The sequence below is a fragment of the Halichoerus grypus genome, chromosome 7, assembly GCF_964656455.1.
Source record: "Halichoerus grypus chromosome 7, mHalGry1.hap1.1, whole genome shotgun sequence".
Lineage (NCBI taxonomy): Eukaryota > Metazoa > Chordata > Mammalia > Carnivora > Phocidae > Halichoerus > Halichoerus grypus.
In genome coordinates this window covers 97,778,446-97,793,335 of record NC_135718.1, presented here as the reverse complement: position 1 = coordinate 97,793,335, position 14,890 = coordinate 97,778,446, and the positions used below count along the sequence as shown (strand labels likewise).

Sequence of the window (14,890 nt, the reverse complement as noted above, 5' to 3'; positions counted from 1 at the left end):
TATCTTTTGCTGAATTTTCTCTTGGATTAGTTATCTTAGCTTTCATTTTTCAAAATTTTATTGATTGAATTCTAAACCTGTAGAAAGCTTTAGGAGTGAAACTGTTCATCACAGAGTTATTTACAATGGTGAAAAATTGGAAACAGCCTTCAATGCAGAAATGGTAAATAAGTAGTGGAAGAATTGTTATGCAACAGTTAAAAAGGAAATTCAGTAAACCTATGAAATAGCAGGAAACGTGAAATATAAATATGTGCAATAACATGAAAATATAATGTTAAATTATAATATAATACTAACAGGAAAAAATAGAGTTTTTTTCAGGGAAAAAATTTTTATGTAGAATAATTATAATTTATAAATAACGAACACCTTGGAAGGCAATCTGCCATCAGGTGAAGAGTGGCTGTGTTTGAATGTGGTATTATGGGTGATTCTGATTATCTTGTACTTTCTTGCACTTTCACAATGAGTTGATTTACTTGAAAATAAAAAGAAAAGTGATCGTAGGTAAATTTTAAAAACTATTGCACGAATCATAACAAATGCCATGGAAGTAGTAATACGAGCAGGGAAATATTCTCCCAGAATCCTGTTACTTCTAAGAAATCCAACAACTCCCTTTATTCCCCTTTGCCTTGGAATCCTTGTCTATGGGATTATAAAATCTGTAGGTAGTTAGGACTGGATATTTACTTCACAGTGAAACATGAGCACTTGAAATCCAACATTTGAGGCGGCGGGGGGCGCTGAGGAGACTGTGCCAGATTAAAGTGAGTAGCAAGAAATTACGTGGTACCAACATGTTATGTAAACCCATTCTGCAGGTCAAGGCTGTCTCCAGGTGGGTCACCCTCCACAGGATTGGCCCGCGTGGTCTCACATATGGTGACGGGCCATCTGTCCCTGTTAATCCTGTAGGCCTCTCAGCGTCCTGCCCCCTCAAAGAAAGAAGGCCAAGTGTGGGGTCAGAGACACACCTGCTAATGGGGTGTGACCCTCAGAGAAGGAAGGACTCCATTCGCAGCCTTGGAAGGAACCCCTCTGCCCCAGCCCTGAGGACCAGGAGGTGGCTCAAGGTCCCTAAGTGGTCCAAATGGTGGCTAGGATTCTGGACCAGATGGTGTCTGGACTACAGCTCTAGACAGGCCTGAGCTCAACCCTGGCTCTAGACCTTTGGCATGTTGTGAACCTCTCTGAGCCTCAGTTTCCCCAGCTGCAAAGTCACTGTCCCTGTAAGGACTGAATGAGAAAACTCACATCTGCTTCAGTTGGTGGTTATCATCATTACCCGGTGTGTCTGTCTTTCCTGCTGCAGTGAAAGCTAGTTGTTTCATGCGAGGGAGCAAACCCCCTCGCAGGGGAGGTCTGGGTGCCCGTGGTGCTGTGGTCCATGAGCTGGGCATCAGCCCCAGCACAGGCACCCCAAAACTGTTACCACTGCCTTCCTGAACACACAGGACTTCCTGTTTTCTAAACTCTCAGCCTGCACTGTCATCCTCAGTCCGGTCTGAGCCTGGGGGTGGGGTGGGGCCGCCGGAGCCCCGGGGGCTCAAGGTTAGGGCTGCAAAGGGTGGTCAGGCGGCTCGGCTCGGAGTCCGGCTGGTCCTACCTGAACTGTGGTCTTTGTGATGAATATGGATGTCGTGAGCGCCTGTGTACGGAGAGCTTACCCTGTGAGGGAGCTATGGAACGCTTCCACAGAGGGCTAAGTGCCAGAGCCAAGGCTCCTACTCAAGTCCTCTACCTCCGAAGGATTGGCTCTTGCTGTGATGCCTGTTTCCTATTAAGGGGGAGACCAGCTGGATACGGGTGAGATTTTTAAAGGCTGCCTTATAGGAGTGGGAGAATCTGTGTTCTTTGTGCTTCTGAAGGCAGAACTAGGACCAAAGCTGTTTTGTTTTGGGGTTTTTTTTTTTTTTTAAGATTTTATTTATTTATTTGACAGAGAGAGAGACAGACACAGAGAGAGCACAAGCAGGGGGAACAGCAGAGGGAGAGGGAGAAGCGGGCTCTCCACTGAGCAGGGAGCCTGATGCGGGGCTCGATCCCAGGACCTTGGGATCACGACCTGAGCCAAAGGCAGACACTGAACCGCTGAGCCACCCAGGTGCCCCCATAGCTTTTTTTTTTTTTTTTTAAGATTTTATTTATTTATGTATTAGAGAGCGAGAGAGAGCGAAACAGCATGAGAGGGGAGAAGGTCAGAGGGAGAAGCAGGCTCCCCGCTGAGCTGGGAGCCTGATGTGGGACTCGATCCTAGGACTCCAGGATCATGACCTGAGCCGAAGGCAGTCGCTTAACCAACTGAGCCACCCAGGCGCCCCCCATAGCTGTTTTTTTAACAACGCTGAAAATGAGAACTCTCCACCAGTGATTGATGAATGGTGAGCTCCCTGTCACCCAGGGTATTCAAGCAGAGGCTGAAGGTATCAGAGAAGAAATGCCTACAGAAGGTGGGAGGCTCTCTGGAGAACATGAACTCCAGAAGCACCAGGATAAAGTGGAAAGACAAGGGGATTAGCGTCAGATGCGCATGGGAACTTTCCTGCTGAGTGACCCTTCTGAGCTTCAGTTCCCTTGTCTGCAAAATAGAATCGGTAGTAATTCTGCCCATGTCATAAACAGTTGTTTTGAGGGGGCGCCTGGGTGGCTCAGTCGGTTAAGCGTCTGCCTTCAGCTCAGCTCATGATCCCAGGGTCCTGGGATCGAGCCCCGCATCGGGCTCCGTGCTCAGCAGGGAGCCTGCTTCTCCCTCTCCCTCTGCCTCCCCGCCTGCCTACTTGTGATCTCTCTCTCTCTCTCTGTCAAATAAATAAATAAAATCTTAAAAAAAAAAAAGTTGTTTTGAGGATTTAATCAGATAATGCAAGGGCGAAGAGTTCTCTACTCTGTACACTGGGTCAGATGTGAGTTACGTTGTTACCCTTTCCTGAAGCCAGGAGGTACTTCATGAATCTTCATTAACTGATTTTATCCTCATACACCTGAAAGGTGGGCATCTCCATGTTGAGCTGGGGAGCCGACCAGGTTCCATCCCCCCACCTTGGCAAGAGTGAGGGGCGGGGAGCCCTGGTCCACTCCTGCTGCTGCTTGGACCTAACGAGGCCATTGTGGTGGCAGAGAAGGCCACCTGCGACCTCAGCTCAGGGCCTGCCACCGGGCAGGGCACCCCCCCGCGCCCCGTTATCTGCAGGCATCTGCATAACTACCCACTGGAGTCAGTCTCATTAAAGCCCTTTTGCAGATGGGGGAACTGAAATTCAGAGAGGTTAAGAAAGCAGTCCCTAAACACAGAGCCAGGAGGAGGCAGATTCAGAACTCGAATCTTAGTCTTTTTGGCTCTAAGGCCTATGTCTTTCTCTTCTCACGTGGCCTCGTGAGGAGCGGAAATAAGCAAGTGAAACCAAAATGTATCATTGTGCTTTCCAGGGCTTCCTCCGGAGAGGACACCAGACATGAAAAGCCCATAAGCTGCCGGGACTACCTGTTAAAACCCGGCAAACAGTAAGGGCTGTGAGTTCAGGGCTAGGTGAACACTCTGTGTCCTGCACCCACAGGTGAGGGGCCCCCGAGGCAGAGAGGCAAGAATAGTCCCCGGAGTCAGGAGGCCCAGGAATGCCCCCCAGTGCTGCCCCTAGCCTACAGCTGTCCTCAAGCCAGTTACTTTTCTCCTCTGGTCTCGGTTTATACCTGAGTTGTGTTGGACCCAATAATTGAGCCTTGCCTACCTTCTGGACTCTCACAGAATCGAGCTCGATCAGGCACAGGAAGTAATTTTAAAAGTACAAATGGGGTTCAAGTGCAAGGGATCCTTACCAGTTGGTAAGGATCGTGTGCGGGGGGCGGGGGCTGATTCGGGGGGCGGGGGCTGGCTTGAGGTTGGCCGGCCCCCGGTGTACGCAGCTTCCTCGTGGCCAGACCAGGTGGATGAGACCTGCTTTCCCTGTTCTCAGAAGCTTGTGGTCTGGCCAGGAGACAAACAGTACAATTCAAACACACCTCATTCAAAGAAATTAGACTCTGTAAACAAGTGCCTCCCCCAGGCTGCCCTCTGGGCCCCCCCCGCCGAATATTCCTGTGAATGGTCAGTGCCAGGAAACTTCCTGAACTCAGGGCTTTTGTAGAGACAACAGGGTGTATAGAGACGACTGGGCTTACTCTCACTAATGAGACTTGTAACATTTTTCGATGCAGTGAGCTGTAGGGGTAGAGACTCTGATCCATCTCCGGTTGCCATGGAGTCTCCTCTGGGCGTCTCACGTGGCCTGTTCCAGGTACCCCGCTACTTGGCAGGCAGGCAGGCTCCGGCTTATTATGCGTCACGGAAAAACCAGGGTGGCACCACGGGGTGGGGGGGGGGGCTTTAGAGCAGGAAGCTGCTCCCTGAGCTCCCAGTGAAGCAGTGGGGGGCCGGAGGGGTGGGGGCTTGGGGCCAGGGCTCAGGATACATCATCCACTCACTGCACGTGGCTCGCGGGCGCTTGTCGGGGAGGTGCTTTTCGTCACACTGGGCGTGAGCACTAGACGCCACCCTACGGAAGGCCGTTCATCCAGGTGGATCATGATCCGCTGGGACCGAGGGGTCTGCTGAGCTTCCTCACCCTGCCAGGACTCAGGACTCCGTGACGGCCAACGCCCTGGCCACTGTGACCAGGGGCAGAATAAAGAAGGTTTTCCCTCCAGGTGAGATCAAGCAGGTTTCTGACGAGGATGAAACGAAGGCCCCTCTGAAGAGGAGAACTCCCGTGGATGATGACCGACACTGCCCCACATGTTGGCCGCCCACCACAGGTCCTCTCCATGAGTCCCAGGGTCTCGTTTGTGGGACGGGAGGCCAAGTCCAGCCGTGTGCTGAGCTCCACTGAGAAGATTTTCGAGGAGGAGGGGCCGCTGGGATTCTCTGCCTTCTCCCTCCCTTGCCGGGAGATGCGGCTTTCTTCTGGGATGGTAGCCCACTGGCCCATTTGATCAATGCGTGCCTGGCACCTCCCAGTGTGATGCAAGGCTCGGGAAGGGACCAGAGCCCAGGTTCCCACTTCAACCGGGCCCTGGCCGTCCTGAGCTATATCGTGTTTGTGATGGGGCTTGCCATAAGCATGCCGGGCAGTGTCCTCATGGCTGTGGACAAGGCCAGGCTGCAGGCCAGGCTCCCCCGTTTGTTCCCCAGTGTTCTAATCTTGTATCCAGGACTGGGAGTACGTGAGTGAGCAAGGCCAGCTCTTCCGAGGCTTTAGCTTGCTTTTCTGTCAGGTGTCTTCGGGGTGGTGTTTTGCCCTGGGATAACTGGAATCACCTAAAATACCACTGTCCACCATCAGCCTGGCCCCCATGCGTAAGGCTGATCGTCTGGGAGCTTGCCTGACGTAATACCTCTCTGTGCTCCAGCCCACCTGGACTTCAGTTTCCATATTTGCCAGACGTCCGTCCAGACGCAAGGGTGTGGTGCGACGGGTCCCCTGTTAGACCTGGGTGAGGTGGGGTGGGGTGGGGATGGAAATTGGGGCCGAATCCCCTTATTTTCCAGATTTGCTGAGTGTGCCTTGGGCAGGGGCCCAGAGAATGGCCTGTGGAGGTCCAGGTTGGATGAAAAAAGGCTCAGGGGGTCAGATCCTACCCCAGCGCTCCTGCTTTGCAAACAGGACCTGTCCCCTTCCGCCTGGCGACCGTCACATCTAGGCCTGCGCTGGGAAGCTATTGTTAGGTTGCTTTGTTCTCCTCAGCACAACTTCTCTGATATGAAGGCAGCATTTTCTAAATGGGAAATCATGTGACTGCTCAGAATGCATCCCCCTCATCAAATGCCCGTTGGTTTAATGGGGAGGGCAGGATCTGGTTAGCTGTGCAGCTGTGAATACCCAGAAGTTACACACATCAGTGTCTCTCGTCCTACCCAGTTGAAAAGGTCTTGATACAATTTGACCTTTTCTTCCTCAAAAAAAGTGTTGGTGGTGATTTGGGGGGAAAAAACAATTATGGCGACAACAGCTGACCTGGAGCACTTATGACATGCCTGGTCGGGCACCTGCAATAGATAATCCTCACTGCCACCTAGTGAGACACAGAGTAGTGTGTCCAGTTTACAGATGAGGGAACCGAGGCTTAAGGCAGTTGAGTTGGGAAGTTCACAGAAATTACAGTGTCTGATGACTGACACTTACTTTCGTTCTGCACATCCGTCTGGCTGTGAGATTTGTCTTAGTTGTAGGGGACGTGTGTGCGAGGCTGCCCCTGTGTGCTCACGCTGTCTCCACCCCGGCCATGCCCTGGCCCAGGCTCCAGCCCAGACCTCGTCAGTGAGAAGCCGGGGGGCAGACGGGGCTGGGCAGCCGGGACTGAGAGTCTGAGGGAGACCCTCAGTCAGTTTCTGGACACTTGCTCAGACCCTGGGTTCTCTTGGGTGCTGTGGACTGGGGCTGAGGACGGGAACTCTGAGAGAAAACAGCCACCATCCAGCGTGTGAAATACCCACCTCCCTTCGGGACTGAAGCTGATGGGGATACGAGAAGGTGTGCAAGTGGCTCGGGGAAGGACGCAAACAGGTCTCTGCCTTGGGGACGAGGGTGCAAGGAAGAAGCTGGAACCAGGGAGCGAGTGTCTCTGCCTCATGCCTTTGAGTTGGCATCCTGGAAAAGTATCTGCTGTTCGAGGGAAGCCTCTGGACCCAGTGTAAGCTGTGGCCTTAGCCCCATGAGGGCAGGGACTCAGAAGACCTTACCCACCTGTTCGACATCGCTGTTCTTATGGAAGAAATTTACAAAAACATCTACCAATACATTTTTTTCACTTTATTTTCACTACATCCTTAAAGTAGATCTGATTACCAACCATTTTACAGATGAAGAAACAGGCCCAGAGAGGTGAGGTGACTTGTCCAAGACCACACAGCTACTTAGTGGCAAGGGAAGGGCTAGAATCCACCTGACACCCGATCCAGGGCTCCTTCTATTTCAGCCTTCCCTGGCATTGAGCAGATGCCCAAGAAATAGTTAATCAGTTACCTAATTGAATTAGGCCCTGGGTCCTCTCGTGGAACTTTCCGTGCTATCACCGCCTTCCTCAGGCCCCTCGCTCCCAGCACAAGCCCAGCTGGACCAGGTGGAGGGAGGATTCCCTACCCCGGGAAACATGTTGCGGTTAATATCCTCTCCTTGGCCAAACCACACACAGCATACTTGTCATGGGCCATAAAATCATGCTGCTCTTTAAAAAGAAAGAAAGAAAACCTGTCCCTGTTACTTATCTCTGGGGGAGGCGACCAATTCCCCTCCCCCCCGTGCTGGCTCTGCACAACGGGAAGAAATATTTCTTCTCATTTGTTCTAAATTTACTGTCCAGTAATTTTTCTGTCCTCATTTTATGTGACAGGCAGCTGAGCGATTTTCTCCCAGCCCCTTTCCTGAATCTCAACCACCCCAATAAATCGCCGCTGACACCTCCTCTCCAGTCCTAAAAGAAAAAAATCACCCCAGCGTTGGTGGCCTTTGCTGGGGGATGGCTTACCTCCTAGAGGGCTTCAGACCCTTACCTGTGGTCAGCGCAGGCCAACTTTGGCCCCAGCATCCTCCCTGAAAACCACACAATATCTAATGAACGTCTCCCCTGCACCCCCGTGCCCTGCTGTTGAACGTGAAGGGAAAAGGCAAAAAATGCAGCCATTGGTCTCTAGCGCTTACAGCCTAGGAGGAGGGGACCCTGAGAACCTGATGAATTATGTGTGTGGGGTGCTTTGTGGGGGGCAAATCAGCCATTGAATCCCCAGGGGCGAAGGTGGGGGGATAGGAGTCTCCTGCTGAGTGGAGGGAATGTGCTAGCAATGGCAGGCTGGGAGAGGAGCGAGCTCAAGGTGGGTAGGAAAGTTCCAGGGCGCTCAAGGAGGAGCAGGAGAGGAGGTGCCGGGAAGGCGTGGGGGAGCTGGGCCTGGGCTGGTGGGTCGGGCCGGAGCCCAGCTTGATGAGTTTGGATTTGCTCCAAGTGACGGGGTCATCAGCAGTTTCTGAGCAGGGCCTGTGGGAAGCTTACAAAGAGATCAGCCGCCCCTGGCCTAAGGGGTCCTGAATCAGGGTGGGAGTCAAAGGTTTGAGATTGGGATTCAGGGGTGTTAGAGTCGGAACCCCAGGATAGCTTGGAATCACCTGCTCCCATAGCGCGGGGGAGACGCCCAAACGCTGCTCCTGGCCAAGGGTGGGCAGAGCCTGGCCCAGGGCAGGAGAGTGAAGCGGGGTGGGGCTCACTGCCTGGCACCGTCCTGGGGCAACCTCTCGCTTGCTGCTGGCTAAGCTGAAGTTCTCTGTGTTTCTATGCGGGGCTGTTGGGAGGATCGGATAAGTTATTGCATTAAAGGGGTGTCTGGCACATAGTAAACACCGAAGAAATGTTAGTTCTCACCCTGTTGAATGGAAGAGGCAGCTGAAAGAGGGTGAATACCCTGCCCCAGGTCAACCCACTGGTAAGGTTAAGACAGGGCGCAAGCGCCTGGCATCCACTCCCACAGCCCCATAGGGGGCTGCAGGTGGCCACCAGGGGGCACTCTGGCCTTGGGAGAAGCACTGTGGGCGGCGCGGCATTCCTGCGCAGGGGTGGAGGCAGGTGCTAGGCCCGTTATGCAGGCTGAGTTGCTGCACACATACTTAGTAGGGAGTACAGTCTAATATCCATGTCTTCTCACTCACAGTGCAGTGAGCTTTCATATAAAAATGTTTTTATTTAACCAGAATATTTACCATACCTCCTTCCCCAATCCCGTTGTTCGAAAATGCCAGTGCCGGCTAAATGTGCATTGCTAGTTTGACAAGGGGTAATATGGCGTGAGGACTAGGGGTTCACCTGCAATTTGGGGTGGAACAGGCTAGACAGAGTTCTGAGCTACATTTTGTAGGATGCATCAGACTTTACCAGATGGCAGGGTTGCAGGGAGAGAATATGTAGAGGGAACAGTGCATGCAAAGGCACAGAGGCAGAGTCTGGAAGAGCAAGGTGTGTCCCGGGAATTGTAAGTGTGGGGGGGGGGAAGGGGAGGGAGGGGGACAAGGACAGATGAAGCTGCGGCCATGGAGCTGGGACCAGTGAGCAGGGAGATTGCCAGTTTCCAGCTGGGAGGGGGCTTCCCAACTGTACCTTTGTCTATTGCTCATGAGACCCCTTGGGGCCCCGGGGAGGGAAGCCCAGCCCCACGCCCCGCTGCCCTGAGTGGGAGACGCTGCTCAGCGCCTGGCACTGCAGAAACTGGGAGTCAGGAAGGGAGAGTTAACCCAAATTCTCACAGTCCCAATTACTGATCTCATTCAAACCTCAATCCTGTTCTCTCCCTGCGAGGAGGCCTTAGGGAGCTACATGCCCTAATTCAGGTAGTGCCATTCATCCAGACACAGGTATTTTATTACAGAGACTTCCAGAATGCGTGGTTCATATGGGAGTTCACACACAGCTGGGCTCAGTGGGCCTGAGGCAGCAGTCCTGTGTCCACTGGACAGCTTCACCTTCCCACCTAGTTTCTGCTTCCTTCCGGTCTTCCTAGGATCTGTGGCCCCACCAAGTGTCATGTCAGGCTGCTGGGGGAGGGCAGGTTTTCCCCAGAGCTGGTCCAAGGGTATGGGAGGGAAGTTGTGGTCAGATGGGGTGTGGGGAATGGATCCAGCCCCCCTTGTCATGATCTCCTGGACCAGTCAGTCATGCGGCCACCCTGGGATGGGGGGGCCATGTTCTGTCACCCTGGGCCTGGCTGATTGGTGTCATCTCTTGGCACAGGGGCACAGAGCTTTGGCCTGCTGGATCCCAAACTGTGCTACCTGCTGGACGGGATCCTCTTCCTCTATGGCGTCGTTATCACTGCCCTGTTCCTGAGAGCAAAGGTGGGTGCCATGGGCCTTGGGGAGAAGGCACGGGCTCCCCTACTTGGTGGATGTTCAGAAGGGCCTTAGTCTTGGAAAGTCTCAAGCATGGGTGGTGCCTGGAGCCTGGTGTCCCTGGCAGAGCAGGGGCCAGCCAAGCACGCACCTTGGGCAGCGGGGTGGTGTCTGACGGAGCCCTGCAGAGTGGGAGGGAGAGTGTGATGCTGGGTGTCCTCCGGAGGAGCCATACAGATGAGCAAACATCACAGCATCCCAGGGCAGGGCTACCGCTGGCCGGAAAGGAGCTTAAGCTGCAGGCAACTAAGAGCGGGAGGCGGGGGACCTGTGGTGTCTTCCCAGGCTCTGCTGTCCCGCTGCTGACTGAGATGGAACCAGCCTGTCTCCGGAAACTTCAGGGTCCCTATCAGTGCACGTGAGGGTGGGCCCAGAGCATGGGTTTTCAGCTGGTGCCTCACGGAGTCTGGATTTCTTGCAAGGGCTGGGGCCGGGGGTGGCCGCGGTGCCAGCAGAGGGTGGAAGGAGGCTCCGTCCTTGTTATCACTTCAGTCCTCCCACCTATTGCTCTTTTGGATGGTAGACTTAGGCAAAAGATTTCATTTGTGAAACTGTCTTATTTACTGATTTCCTTTTTAAAAGTTTGAACAGAGCTGTCCTAGATGATCTCTCAGGTGGTTTCCAATGCTGTGCACCTGTAAGATCCTGCCGTTTCTCTCGGCTCCCGCGGAGAGAAGAGCGCCAAGAGCGAGGCTGTGTGCGCCTCGGGCAGGTCCTGCAGGACACTAAGCTAGTGCGACAGAGTGACGCGCGAGGTCACGACAGGAGCTGGGACCTTGTGCAGCCACCGTCCCCTTCGGAGTGGCCGCCCGGGGTGGGGGGTCGGCGCGGGGGGACCGCACGGGCCCAGCGCACAGGCGGGGGAGCGGGGCTCTCACCGCGCCACCCTCTCTTCCAGTTCGGCAGGAGCGCGGCCGCCCCGCAGGACCGGCAGGGCGCCAACCAGCTCTACAACGTAAGTCTGCCCTCCCGCAGCCCGCCGAGGGGCCGGCGGCAGGGTCCCGGCTGCAGGCACCCCGCCGCCCGTTGTCGAACGGGACGTCCCCAGGGCTTCGTTTTCTGGCGCGCACACGGGGCCCGTGATTGTCCCGGCCGCGCGGGGGCGCTGCGAGCGTGCCCTGGCCGGTGAGCCCCGCCAGCCCGCACTTGGCAGGGGCCCCGCTGCGGGTGGGAGGGGGGTCAGTCGGCCTGCAGGGCAGCAGGGAAGAGATTTCACTCTCCCTGTGCAATGGGACTTGGGCCGGATCTATTTACACACACACACACACACACACACACACACACACACACACAGTCATGGTAATGCATGTTCTCTGGGATGCTCTACCAACATGGACCAGTTTTCACTCTAACCCCAGTCCCTGCTCCTTTCCTTGAGAGCCACCACCCAGAGGGGGCTCCCAGTCCAGCTGGCCCAGTCCTCCTGTCCTCCCAGCCCTCTCTGACGCTGTCCTGTTTTAGGAGCTCAATCTAAGAGGAAGAGAGGAGTATGAGGTTTTGGATAAGAGACGAGGCCTGGACCCTGAGATGGGAGGAAAACAGGTAGGGTATCCGTCTCTGCCTGTGTGTGTGAGTGTGGGTGATGTGTGTGTGAGTGTGGGTGTGCTCAGCAGGACAGCCAGGAGACAGCTCCTCAGAGCTAGCTCACGCGCACTCCACCAGCACACTCCGTCCTGACACGCAAGGGACCTGGGGCCTGAGGACAGTCGGAGCCCCCATTGCTTCCATCCCCTTCTCTTCCTTCCCCCTGGGCTCCATTCTGCATCGCAAGGGACCTCCCACACATGAATGTGGCACTCTGGCCCTTGCGACCAAGCTCTACCCATCTCCCCTTAAACTGCTTGGCCACCCTGAGATGCACATGCAGTGGGGCTGTCTGCTCCCCCAAAGGACATATCTGGTGAAGAGGTCCATACAGGAAGGGCCCAAGGCCCTTGGACAGGGAATTCTGGGTCCCAGGTACCCCTTGGAGCATGGTCCGGCTCCGGGCTCCTAGTGGCTCTGTTCTCTTGGCTGTAAACTCCACAGCCTGGGGGGAGAGGAGGCTGGAGGAGGCCAGGGCAGGGTCCTCTCATAAACAGGGTTCAGGGGCGCCTGGCTGGCTCAGGCAGTTAAGCGTCTGACTTTGGTTCAGGTCATGATCTCGGGGTGCCGGGATGGAGCCCCTCTTTGGGCTCCCAGTCAGCAGGAAGTCTGCTTGTCCCTCTCCCTCTGCTCCTCCCCCCCACCCCGCTCGTGCTCTTTCCATCTCTCTCAAATAAATAAACAAAATCTTAAAAAAAAAAAAAAAAAGGGCAGGGTCCAGCCCAAAGGCCCAGGCTGCCCAGGTTTTAGGGCAGTGCTGCCTGGCAGTGCCCAGTGGCCCTTGATGTTTCTGGGCACACCTGCCCCCAGCCCCCCTCCACACTGAGCCCTGTGCTGGGCATGTTTCCTTGGCCCCCCGCCCTCCAGCCTCAGCTCTGCTCTCCTCTTCTTACTTGGACTAGGAGGGGTGAAGAGGGGTGGGGACGGAGGGGTCACTAGGGCCTGCTGGGCAGTGGCTGGCCCTGCTCTAAGTGCAGGTACTCGGTACCTTTCATTTTCAGCCAGAAACGCCATTGGTAAGCTTTCCGTGTGGCCCTGTATCTGCCAGGGGACACGACCGGCTACCCCGAGGCCTGCCCCGGGCAAGGCTGGGCTGAGGAGGCCCTGCGGGGCTGAGACCAGTGTGCCAGGGAGTGTGCCCGTGTGCACTAAGGAGTAGGAGCCGCAGTAGAGCTGTGAGGGCGGGGGGGGGGTGCACAGAGGGGTGGCCCAGGGTGGGAGGAGGGGGGCGGCGGGGAGGGTGCTACAACCCTCCTGGCCTGGAGCCCCGTTTCTCCACCTCTCACCTGCCCCTCGTCTTTCCCAGCAGAGGAAGAGGAATCCTCCGGAAGTCGTGTACAACGTGAGTACGGGAGGGGGCACGTGGTCCCTTGGGAAGCTGGAGCTGGGCTTGGGGTGAAGGCATTGCTCCGTGCCCCGAGTCTTTGCCTGACTTGACCTTCACCTTCCTGCACCACTTGGCTCGCGGGCTTGCTGTGTGCAGCGGCGGGCTGCTGGCCGGCTGTTCCGAGGACAGCCCCTTCGCTTGCCTTCCCCCTCCTCGGTCCCCGGGTCCGCTGTCGGCGTTCCCTGTAGATGGCGCTGGCGGACAGCAAGGTCAGGCTGGGCGAGAGTCGGGTGGCAAGCCCCTGGGAGGTCAGCCTCACCACCTGGGTGCGGATCTGATTGTGGTTTTCAGACTGTTGATCTGGGGCTGCTCTGAAGGGGACCGTTGCAGTTGGTAACCTCCTGTGAGGAGAGCCACCTCTTCTTCCTTCCTGCAATTGGCCGATCCACAGCCCATGGCGTTGGCCCTATAAAGAGACAAGTTGCTCAAATATGTGGTTCTGGGGACTCCGGGTGAGCCCTTGCATTGTCCACATTCATGTGCTTCGGCTAGAATTCCACATTTTATCTTCCAACCTAACTTGAGCTTCTCAGCTCAGTGCACAGGGCTGGCAGCTCAGAGAATGTTCCAAAGGGCTGAGGAGGAGAAGGGTAAGGCTGGAGCTGGTTGTGGGCAGAGATGCTTCTGTGAAATAAGGACTGGAGCTTTGACTGTGGGAGCTCCCTGCCAGCTAGGAAGTCGAGAGGCTTCCTCTTGTCTGGAAGTCCACTGTTTTCTGCATTAGTTAGTAAACTCTGTGTCCCACGCCCTCTGCTTTTCCAGGCGCTGCAGAAAGACAAGATGGCGGAGGCCTACAGTGAGATTGGGATAAAAGGCGAGGTGAGTGCTGATTCCCAAGGATTGGGTAAGGGTGGGGATGCTCCCAGGGAGGCCCTCCTCACCTTCTAGATGTGCCCGCTGTATAGGCCTCCGTCCCGTCCATTTGCAGTCGTTCCTTGTATCACTGACAGAAGGCCCTGTGGTAGCTGCCAGGGGCAAAGGGTAACCCAGCTCTTTCCCACTTGACAGCACCTAAGGCAGTGAGGAAAGGTGATGTTCTTTCAGGAACCAAGTCTAGATTCTAAGATGCACTAAGCTTTGTAAAAACCCAGTCGAATCTGTCACCATCAGTAATTACTGAGTGCTTACCGTGTGCCATGCTGTGTTAGGACTCTGGGGCAAAATGGAAATGCAGGGCCCCTTGTTTCTAAGAGATTAAGAATTTCCAAATGGTGAGAGCAGAGCATTGACCCCTCCTGGGCAGGGGCTGCGTAGGTCACGTGTCCCCAAAGCAGGCCTGGTCCGTGCTTTGCTGGGTAGGTGGTCTCACGTCATCCCCACAATAACCCAGTGAGAAATGTGTGCCCTGCAAGGCACAGGAGGTGAAGTGACTTGCCCAAGGTCGCTCAGCTAGTAAATAGGGGAGCCCAGATGTGCGTGGACTCTGTAGCCAGAGCTGCTACCACTATGTGGTTGCCATTCCCGGTGAGCATTGAGGAGTAGCTAGGAAGTCCAGGAGCGACAGGGAGGCCCATTTATTCCAAGCGGCAGGCAACATGGCCAGCTCCCATGCGGCCCGGATTCTAGGACTCTGGGGTCTCTGAGCATATGAGTGGGGCAGAGCAATCCTGGGCCGCATTGAAGCCAGTCCTCACCTTCTCTGCGGAGTGAGGTCTGACCAGTGGCCTGAGGACCCTTCTTTCCCAGGGGCGAGGGTGCGGGCTGGGAGACGGTCACCTCCGACTCTCTGGGGGCCTTGAGAGTAGGGGCCTTGAGCAGGAGCCGCTGCTGAATGTCTGACTCTCTGCCCCTTTGTCTCCTTCCCACAGAACCAGCGTCGGCGAGGGAAGGGGCACGATGGCCTTTACCAGGTGAGAGCTGAGGCGGTGCCTCTGGTCTGTGCTGAGGGCCTTCCCTCCCTGCGTGGTGCCAGCTAATCAGGAGCAAGTCTAGACTCCCCCATTTTGCTTGCTTGGTGGCACCCAGCTCTTGCCATCAGCTGGGCAGGGCCAAAACCCCAGGCCTCAAATCAGGT

General features: G+C 55.4%; 1 protein-coding gene across 2 annotated transcripts in view; it reads left to right on the top strand.

Moving 5' to 3' along the window:
• The window catches only part of CD247 (CD247 molecule), a 71,134-nt gene that overhangs the window by 54,024 nt on the left and 2,220 nt on the right, over positions 1-14,890 (top strand). Inside the window, exons 2-7 of one of the 2 annotated variants that reach the window (XM_036076750.2) lie at positions 9,748-9,851; positions 10,804-10,860; positions 11,367-11,447; positions 12,799-12,831; positions 13,639-13,695; positions 14,685-14,726. In XM_036076750.2, the coding sequence (XP_035932643.1) occupies positions 9,748-9,851; positions 10,804-10,860; positions 11,367-11,447; positions 12,799-12,831; positions 13,639-13,695; positions 14,685-14,726 (374 nt within the window). Of the gene's footprint in view, positions 1-9,747; positions 9,852-10,803; positions 10,861-11,366; positions 11,448-12,795; positions 12,832-13,638; positions 13,696-14,684; positions 14,727-14,890 lie in introns of both variants that reach the window. The other variant, XM_036076749.2, reaches the window with a different exon arrangement.